The sequence below is a fragment of the Parathielavia appendiculata genome (assembly GCF_033297405.1).
Source record: "Parathielavia appendiculata strain CBS 731.68 unplaced genomic scaffold N657scaffold_7, whole genome shotgun sequence".
In the NCBI taxonomy this organism is placed as follows: domain Eukaryota; kingdom Fungi; phylum Ascomycota; class Sordariomycetes; order Sordariales; family Chaetomiaceae; genus Parathielavia; species Parathielavia appendiculata.
The window spans coordinates 177814-187396 of record NW_026944226.1 but is presented as its reverse complement, the minus strand read 5'-3'; the positions used below and the strand labels follow the sequence as shown (position 1 = coordinate 187396).

Here is a 9583-nt window from a genome sequence, read left to right as displayed (position 1 = left end):
AGAAGGTAAAAGAGAATGCCAATGATAAATTTGCGAGGATCGAGGATATTATCCAGGCAAAGGAGGATTCGATGAAGTCCCCGATGAAGAAAAGGAGGAAGACGCGACAGAACAGCCACGCAGTCGAGGAGGCCGAGGAGATAATTGTGTGTAGTTTAGAGACTATTCGCCGGGCCGAAGAGGAGTAGAACCATCAGATTTGTGTGTAGATTGCTTGCAAATTGGATGAGCTAGATGTCTTTTATTATGGTGGTGATGGTGGTGCCAAAATTCCATTGTGGGGTCGATTCCGCTGTTGGGTCCACACGTCTAGACTTTGAGTGCCGTGCCCACTGTAGCTTAATGGAACAAGACTCGAGCCGGTTGCGGCACTGGTTGTGTGTGTGATCATAATGCCAAGCGCCCCATAACGTTATTACTGTAGATTTTTCGTCTAATACAAGTGTAAGTCGATTGGCCTTCAGCACAATGACCCTTCTCAAAGGGCTAGACTGATGAATGGGATACGTCCATTTGGGATCGATGATACCTTAGTCGCCGAGGTCTCGAGCCAATACTAAGTTTAGTAACCTACTTCCCTAAGTTCATGTTAGCTTAGGACGCCAGTCTGCCTCCCTCATGTCAGCGGTGCTCGTCGGGCTTCGAATAGGCCACTCCTGCCCGTCAACGACCAGAAACTGAGGTACAGTACTAGGTACTGTAACGCTAACTAAGCCAGCATGCCGCTGGTTTGGAATTTAGAGTGGCCGTTTCAAAGGCCCGACTCGGACCAATTCAGAGTACCTTACTACCTTATTTCCGCATTCTCCTCCAAGGAATACGGGCTCCCAAAGCAGATCGAGGCTGAAAACCCCAACGCAGCACGCAGGGGGTGCTGCCTTAATTGAAACAGAGCAGCAAGGGTGATAGCAAACCCGAGCAATCCCACATGTCATTGTCCATTTGTAATAGAGATGAACACAGTCCTCCACCAATGGTTGACACAAACGATTACGGAACGCACGCCAGCATGATTCTCCTTATCAATTTGACAAGGACGGGAATTCTGTCTGGAAGAAAGCATTGCGGGGACATTACCCTGCGTGCGGCCTCCCTCTAGCTTCCTCCCCTTGTTTTTCACTCTTCTTTCTCATGCTCTTTTGTGTCGCACCCTCCTTGCCATCTTGCGACCTCGGCATCACACACTGCCAACCCTTCAGCAAAGCCATCGCTTACCAAGGGAAACCCGCCAAACATGAGCACCTCAGCTGATCTCTCCTCGGGTCCTGATGCTGCAAGACAAGGAAGCATTGGACGACATGGCCGACCTGAAGCAACATTTGCGCGTCGCCATAGCCCAGCCCACAGCCGTAATCAAGCAAGAGACTGCCCCTCCGCCCTACTTCTTCGCCTTCGAACCTTTGGGGTGAGACCCGGAGCAGGGACACATGTTCACTGCCCTGCCAGGTGCGTCGGCTTTGGCACGCATCTTTGCGAGCATGGACCTCGTCCGGTTGAGGCCTGATTACAGCGGCGGCGGCGAAGGAGAGGGTGACGGAGACGGAACCAGCACCAACCGCCACTACAACTTCAAAAATCTCAGCGAGGACGTGGCAGCCTTCAACGAGAAGACGGAGGCAACCATCCATGCCATTACCGACGGCCCACTGGCGTCCATGTACACTGAGTGCGAGGGAGGATGCGGGACCGGCGGCCTGGACCTGGAGGTTTCTCGAGCCGAACTCTACGCCATGGTCCTCGCTCGCATCCTCAGCGGTCTGGACCGGGTTGGGAAGATGCGCCTGGCGGAGCTCGACAAGGTGCTCACCCGCTTCACGACCGCGCTCGAGCCTTTCAAGAGCACCAACCGCACCGACAGCGGGAACGACGCGGACGACGAGCACGGCAATTTGCAGCAGCCGCTGCCCGAGCTCAAGCGGGGCGTGGTGATCTATCATCTCAAATTCATCGACATCACCGGTGGTGGTGGCGGCGGCATCTACCTCTTCAAGTCGTACACTCGCATCGTCATGTTCTCGGTCGAGCCGCAGCACTGGGCTTCGTCTTTGCGGAAGCCGGCGTCCTCCTCCTCCGCGGCGGACAAGGCGGTAACACCAGGGGCAGCATCGGCGGTTGGAGCCTTTCTATAGACTGGCTGGCTTCTAAGAAAATCCAAGCCCGAACCGGACGAGCGCATCAAGTTCAACCTCAACACGACCACCATGGAGCTTGAGTTAAATGTCGCCAGTCATTATTATGCCAACAGGGACAGGTTTATGAAGACATCTTCAGGGACATGGCAGAAGGCGACGGGGAACTGGGCCCCATCGCGGAGAACGGAGGACTGGCCGCTCTGGGGCGGAGCACTTGCACGAATTACCAGACACTCGAGGCATGACCTAGGCATTCTTAGCATTGGCGTGTTTGTTGTTGCCCCTGTCTAAGGTATGCTTCCTCCGTGGTACCTGCTGCTCGTTTTCCGCCTCGGCCTCAAGCGTTCTATAGGCGGTAGGGCGCCGTTTTCCCAGCTCCCCCTTTCAACAGATGCTGACCATGCTACCAGTTTTCGTTTAGTGAATCCCGGTTCTCTCCATTCTCGTGTGGATGCTTTTCAGAGCGGGTTCAAGTTCGTCTAACTCTGCGGGGATAGGACGCAGGAGCACGAAGACATGTGCATCAAGGCCTCCCAAAAGAGTTCCGATATCAAGATCATGGTTCGTCCTCCAATCCGCCACCGAGTGGCTCTTTGCTGACGCTCGCCCAGCTGATATCGGTCACATGTGGCTCCAATGCATTGAATCTGACCGCCGCGAACCGGGCCATTGTCTATGACCACTCGTGGCACGAGGGTTTGGAGCCCCAGGCTTCTGGACGCGTCCGCCGCATTGGCCAGACTAAGCAGGTACACACGGTGGAGCTCATTGTCACGAAGTCCATGGACGAAGCCATCCTGACGATGCAGGACACAAAGCGGGAGACCATCGCAGCTGCCATTGGAGATGGAGCTGCACGGCCAAAGATTCACGAGATTGGCGAGCTGCTTTCCAAGAATGGTGATATTGATCGCCAGGTTCTCGAGTTGACCAGAATGAAGGATATCAGCGATGAAGAGGGGAGCGCCAGTGGTGACGACGACTGTGACGATGGTAGCGACAGCGACTCAAGCGATGAGGACAGCGATGACGATGACTTCCTGCTGCATACGTCGATCTGATGCTGATGAACGAGATGCGGCAGATTTGCATGGTTTGTGGAGTTTGATAAGTTATGGGATAGTTAATCATGATTTATGACGTGGTCTTCGATGACATGCGAGGGATAGATTCTCACAGACTCACTAGACACATGGCTCTCACCAGCATAGTAATCGATAGCTATGAATAATATGGATCATGGAAAATGATATCAGGCACCCAAGATTGTCGATGGAGCCAAAATGAAGATAGAAAGCCCAAAAACATACAACACCGGGGATTCGCTGGTCGTCACCGACCCAACTACTGATCCGGCCCTTGGTAGCTTATCTAAGGGAGAGCGGACGGGATCCCGAGCTTTCTACCAGGTATGGTCGTATGTGACGGCTGTCAATGTAAACGGTCATCATATAGTTGCACAAACAACAGGCGGATCAAAAGATCGAACCATGGAGATGGCCAGTTGTCCAGTTCACCACGACCCCACAAGACCAGACACCTCACTGCTGTGACCGAAGCACCGTCATCATCCCTTGATTATGCCGCGTTGAAATCAGCCATGGACTCTCATTAACTCCGCGAGTCCTTTCCGATGACGGCTCTGTGCCTATCCTTGAACAATATGGAGAATGCGGAATCTTTAGTAATTGGCCTTCCACGCTTCATGTCCCCTTTTTCCGTCTTGAAAATGCTTAGTGCAGCAGCAGCACCATCTACGGTGGCTCTCCAATATCCGTGCTGTTGATATTTGATGCCGCTAATATCCAGAAGGAAAGTATTCAACGGGAAATTATCCATGATCCAAAAGATAACTAGTTACGTTATCCAAAGAAATTTTTTTTTCTTTTTGCGCGGTCATCAGTCCGGATACTGATCGGCAAAGTCCGTCTTCCCCTCCATCAAAGCATCGGCATTCAGCCGCACACTCCACCGGACCATGTCGGTCATGGCCGTGTCTTGGACCTCACCGTTACTTCAGGATTCATGTTGTGTAAGACGAAACTAAACGCGGAATACCAGGACTTCCCCATTCTCTTCCAGCGTGCCACTTGGACAGGTCGACCCTACAGAGACTAGACTTCAGCTGGCTTTCCTTGCTGCTCCTGACCTGATTGGGGATAGGGGTATCTTGCTCCCTGGTTCCTAGGATGGAAAACCGGGAATCGTGAGGTTGTCGGCTTGGACAGTCCAGTCCATTCACATGGACGTGTATGCATGTTTACCAAGGTGGAAGACATGAAAGCATTATGTGGGCGAACTGATCTGCTCGTTCAAACTCGACGCTGAGACTGAAAAGTTGGGCTCCTCGTGGACCGATGGTCCGAGCAAGGACAAAACCGATGACAGAGCAAGGACAACCGAAGGCCAACGCCACCTGCACTCAAGTGGCTTACATACTGGTTGCAGAGAGTCTTTGTCGATCCTGATCGAAATCAAGTTTTGGCTCAAGAAAACGAGGTCATTGTCCGTTAGGGAGTTGACAGAATAACAAAGAAAGAAGAAGCAGACGGGGAACCCGCCAGCCAGATTGTATCATACCTGATACAGTTGCCGTCCTGGCCTAAGAAAAAGACACAAGAATGACCGTCGCCTACACCGCTTTGCCATGTTGATTGAACACATGGTTGCCTTCTGAATATCGACCGCACAAACTCGTAACCAGTTCCCAATCTGCTTTCACCACCTTTGTCCACACCTTCCAGTCAATACTACTAATATTGACCTCGGATCAACACTTCCACCGCCCGTCATGGCCTTCCGTACCGCCCCAGACTTTGGCAATTTCCAGCCCCTGTTGATCTCATAACCCGCACCAGCGACCCTTGGCACACCGCTTCAGTAGCGCGTGAGCTCGCGGCGGCGTCTGACAGCCGCGTCACGGCTGCTGCTGGGACCGGTAGCAGCGGCATTTCACAGGACAGCCTCTCGGAGTTGTGGAACCGGATGGCCACAGCCGCCGAAGGCCCCGCGGCTGAGGTTGAGAAGGGGCGGGTGCCCATGTCCCAGGACGTGGCCATCCTGCCCGAGAAGAGCGACGACAGCCCCCAAACGGACAAGGATCATGTGCGCAAGGCCCGCCGCTGGCAGGCATGTACAGCCACGGCAGCGGCACGCAGCACCCCTTCTCGCGGAGCATGACCAAGACGGAGCTGCACCTGGCCTTCCTCTCGGAGCTCTTCAAGGGCTTCAGCCTGACCGATGCCGCCACCAGGCAGCTAGACGCGATCCTGACCGACTTCTTCAAGTTCCTGAGCGACGTCAGCTTCAGGCTTCAGCACCGAGTGCACCGACAACTCGGTAGCCGAGACCATCCGCGTCCACCAGACCATCGCCGTGAACATCATAGGGTCGGCCGAGCGTCCCATCTGGGTCTACCAGCCGCGCACCCGCGTTGTCTACATGCACATCGACGGCAACACCTGGAAGTGGGCCACCAACAAGGCCAATCATAGGACACCTTCAACATGTGCTACGTCGTCGTCGACACCAACCTCAACGTCAACAGGTGGCTGGCTGCCAGGCCCCAGCTCGAGCACATCTTCCAGCAGGTCACTGGCGCCGCCTTCGAAGCAGTATGCCAAGGTCAGGTTCCCGGCTCCCATCGACCCGGGTGACAAGTAAAGGTAGTCGAGAGGAGGCGCTCGCTTTGTGTGATGGCCATGGTTTAGTCGTTGGCTTGTTTTGGATGATGCAGTCGTTAGTAGTAGTATTGGAGAAGTAAAGGGAGAGCCCGCGCTTGCCTACCTTACATCCTCATCATGGGTTGATTCATCAAGAACAGTTCCCCCCTGACCGAACTGGAAACTTTACTGCGGGCATGTCGGCGAGGCAAAGGGCCAAGAGAATCGGGATAAGCTTCGGCCAAGTCCTTGCTCTGCATTAGGGCATCGCCGAGGATCGCTAGCGAAAGCGGGGACCCATTCCTTCTTGGTCTGGGCTCGGGGACTGGATCTTTAGGGTCTGACATGCAGGTTCGCTTAGTTGGGTCACAGCCGGATCATCCGAGGGTGACCAGGTGATTGGATTTGTAAGGCTGGCCGCAAGTGGTAAGCGCGCGCTGGGCTCGTTGATGCTAGTGTCGACGAGCTAGGCTGAGTTCGGCTATTCATAGTTCCTCGGAGATGCCGAGAAACTCGGCGTGCGTGACGATATCAAGGGTGCTGCTGGATTTCTTCAGTGAAGCTCAGGGAGAAGGTCTGAATTGACAAGAACAGCTTCGGAGGATGTGCGAGGTTCGTTAATGCCATTAGATATTCAGCTCGTCCCGCTAGCAACTCTCTGCTCCGAATCCCGGTGCCGCATAATCAATGCCTCGGTGTCATGCTCCTCGTACTGGTAACAGCCATGCCGCGAGGGTATCAGCTCCAGCGGAACTGCAGTTCGAGTATCTGTAAAACGCCATTACGCCCGCCCCTCTAATAGCCCATTCCCTAGCCACTTCACATATAAAGTATAAGGTATTGTCACAAAACATGCAGCAACCACATGCTACACCTTCAGCATCCGTCGCCTCCTCATCCGCTTCATGGCGAAGAACATCACGGCAACGGCGCCGATCAGCAACAGCGGCAGCTTCGCATCGTGTCGCTTGCCCAGTGAGACGATCATCGCGGCGTCATAGGAGTGCCACGAGGAGCTGCCGAGGTGGTTGAAGAGCGGCGTCGAGACCGGGCCATTCAGGCTATGCAGCCTGGGGTTTCCGCTTGGGCCGGCCAGGATTTTGAGTTCGGCACGGTTTTGTTGGAAGGCGTGGATCGTGCTTAAAAAGTTGGTCAGTAACGAATCTGGAGTCGCATCGTTCCCCGGATAATACTTACGATGCATAGTGGCATCCCGTACTGAACATGACCGTCGGATAAGGCAGGCCCAGCCAATGCCTGTTGTACCGTCGAAGGTTCTCCACCAGCTTGCCCACAAAAGCGTTGCCCTTGCTCGCCATCATGAAGCCGATCGAGAAGCCGGTGGGATGGGCGGCTGGTGCGACAAATCCAAACCGCCGCAGGGGTCCAAAGGCGCGCTTGCATTGCAAGTCCATGTCCAGGACGACGCCTGTGAAAGCCTCAAATCAGCTGACGGATCGTATGAAGGAAATAGGCGGATGTGGCCTGATTACCTCCGTAATGGTACAGCACCATGTACCTCAGCGCATCGATTTTCTGGATAGGGTAGCGGTATGTTGTCCACATCTCTCGCAATTCAGGAAAATGCTCGGCGACGAGGGCATCGGCGGTCTCATCTGTCCAGAGGAAAGCCTCCCAGTCTGGGTGCAGATCCAAGCAAGTTTGCCGCACTTCGGTCCATTTCGAATGCGTGGCGGCGCCGGAGCCGAGGGAGATGTGATGGAGGACGGGGGGAACTTGGTCGCCAAACGGGGCGGCGCTGGTTTGGTGTATGCTGTAGTTCGCAAAGGTCACGTCAAAGTCGTCATGATGCGCGGAGATGTAGAAGCGCTCGGCGTGGCGCGTCCATAGTAATGGGATTGCGGCAAGCGTCCACGCGTCGTAGAGAACACTGTGAGCAAGCCAGAGGCTAACGAGCAGCAGGACAACACAAGCGGCGGTGAAGCCAGGGTGCGTTTTTCGGGCACGCCTCGGAGCCGTTATTATCCCCATGCCCGTTTTGCAAAAATAAAGAAGTGTGGTGTAGTGGAAGAGGCAAGATTGAGAAACAAGCCGTTTTCAACGGCTGCATATGGGTTGACGGAAGACATACTTAGGGAGATATTGGGCTTCGGAGAGATTGTGGACCCTCAGAGATCACACCAGTCTGTGTTCTTCGTGTCGCGAAGATGACGGTGTTGGCTTGATAAGTACCACCGTGTGTCGTATACTGTGTAAGATTGGCGCGCTGGAGGCGCCCGGGGGGAGGCGATTGGGCGACTGCTATGGACGATCCAGCCCAGCGGATGCCAAGACGGTTGCCGTGGTCCAGACCAGGGGGGAACTGAAAAGCTTGTGCGTTGGAGTGACAAGGGTCGCGTGACAAATCTGGTCCGATGCGAGCAGACCATTCGCAATCCATTGCTCGCGAAGGTATCCGATTGCAGCCCGAAGATCCCGTGCAGCGTCATCAAGCAGGGCTCACAACGCAGCTGTCGCACATGTACGGATTACGGGACTCCGAAATGATGTCGACGTATGGTCATTTAAGGCTGTGGCTGTGACCCCGACTCTGCAGCACGTTCCACCCGCTTCAGGTCGTTGAACCAAACGTAGCGGCTCACCACCATATACAAATGACGATCCCAAGTATACTGGCTTGGGTGCTGGGCAAACGCATGGCGGGTTTTGAGGTAGCGGACCCACGTGTTGGCCACGAGGACTCGGTCGCCGTCCTTGGGGTCTGCGGTCGTCGCGGGGTAGGAGAGCGCGTTGAGGATGCGCCACGTGAAGGGCAGCGCGGTGAGAGGCAGATCTCCAAGAAACGTGTATTTGCGCAGCAGAGACGCCGTCGTCAGGGTAAATATGACGGGCGCGTCAGGGTTCGTTGCGGCATACTGGCTAAGAAATGCTGTCAACAAGGAGTTCCGCCGGCCCATCGGTGGTAATTGCACTTGGTTGCTTATTACCTGATTGCAGCGCTGACGGCCCTGTGGTTCAGATGGCCTGACACTCCACCCTCATCGAAAGTCACGATCTGCAAGCGATGTACACGTAGTCAGCTTCAGGGTCTAGCAAGGGGCCCAGAAGCGGAGCTCATTGGGTGAGGTGGGGACGGCGAAAAAGTGACGCACCGCATCGATCTTCCACTCGACCACTTTCTCATGCACCACCGCTTGGATGAGGTCGGCATTCCACCAGACCTTGGGGTTGTCCTGCAGCTCCGGGTGGTTCAGCGCGACGCATCGTTTGGCATGAATGCCCAATGCCTTGCAAGAGGCCTGAAGCTCCCGGATGCGCGTTTCGCCGAGGCCGTAGTTGTTGCCTTGTTGTGGTCGCCATTTCCCAGGTCAGTAGTGCGTAACTGATTCGGTGCTTAGCATGGCGCCATCTTACCGGTGGACATGACCAATAGCCCTCCCACGGTGTCTCTGTTCCTGTCCAGCAGACCCAAGATGGTGGGCGAGAAAAAAAGACACTCGTCGTCGGGATGCGCTGTCACAATCAACAGGTTCTTCGTGGCGAGGAGCTCTGGAGGAAGTATTCTGGCATCGCTGCCGACAAGGTATGCGATCACCCACTGCAGCAAGACAGGGACCAGAATGGCGACGAGGGCAACGCGGAGAAGCCAGCGCCAGGCACGACGCGGGACTCGGCCAAGCATCCGGACCGAGAGCGTCGAGGGCTTGGCGGCGAAGTGCAGCATCTCGGCCGGTGTTAATTGTCCAAATCTTTGTGTCGGCGCGGGAACCGACTGTGGCCGGAGTCCGGACCCTTAACCATGACAGTCTCCGAGGAGGATGCGCCGTC

General features: G+C 55.0%; 5 protein-coding genes across 5 annotated transcripts; 1 reads left to right on the top strand and 4 right to left on the bottom strand.

The window, feature by feature from the left end:
* Positions 1–1155: 1155 nt before the first annotated feature.
* Positions 1156–2234, bottom strand: N657DRAFT_445486 (uncharacterized protein). The gene has a single exon (XM_062787407.1). It carries the CDS (start codon positions 1935–1937, stop codon positions 1212–1214), a length of 726 nt encoding a protein of 241 aa, XP_062646810.1. The 5' UTR covers positions 1938–2234; the 3' UTR covers positions 1156–1211.
* Positions 2235–2740: 506 nt separating this feature from the next.
* Positions 2741–2983, top strand: N657DRAFT_533309 (uncharacterized protein; the record flags this gene model as incomplete). Its single annotated transcript, XM_062787753.1, has 1 exon — positions 2741–2983. A coding segment is annotated over one exon (243 nt), but the record flags the coding sequence as incomplete, so codon positions are not given.
* Positions 2984–3665: 682 nt separating this feature from the next.
* N657DRAFT_645757 (uncharacterized protein) lies at positions 3666–3985 on the bottom strand. Its single transcript, XM_062793003.1, has one exon. It carries the CDS (start codon positions 3969–3971, stop codon positions 3744–3746), a length of 228 nt encoding a protein of 75 aa, XP_062646808.1. The 5' UTR covers positions 3972–3985; the 3' UTR covers positions 3666–3743.
* Positions 3986–6662: 2677 nt separating this feature from the next.
* N657DRAFT_574074 (glycosyltransferase family 32 protein) lies at positions 6663–7786 on the bottom strand (the record flags this gene model as incomplete). Its single annotated transcript, XM_062789010.1, has 3 exons — positions 6663–6933; positions 6992–7223; positions 7288–7786. The coding sequence occupies 3 exons, from the start codon at positions 7784–7786 to the stop codon at positions 6663–6665; spliced, it is 1002 nt and encodes a 333-aa protein (XP_062646807.1).
* Positions 7787–8319: 533 nt separating this feature from the next.
* On the bottom strand, positions 8320–9437 carry N657DRAFT_574533 (LmbE-like protein; the record flags this gene model as incomplete). Its single annotated transcript, XM_062789033.1, has 4 exons — positions 8320–8674; positions 8743–8810; positions 8908–9098; positions 9170–9437. The coding sequence occupies 4 exons, from the start codon at positions 9435–9437 to the stop codon at positions 8320–8322; spliced, it is 882 nt and encodes a 293-aa protein (XP_062646806.1).
* Positions 9438–9583: the final 146 nt, after the last annotated feature.

What these genes read in the sequence shown, in the direction of transcription:
- N657DRAFT_445486 (XM_062787407.1), bottom strand. Translation starts at nt 1,937, where the DNA reads ATGATAGATCACCACGCCCCGCTTGAGCTCGGGCAGCGGCTGCTGCAA.
- N657DRAFT_645757 (XM_062793003.1), bottom strand. Translation starts at nt 3,971, where the DNA reads ATGGATAATTTCCCGTTGAATACTTTCCTTCTGGATATTAGCGGCATC.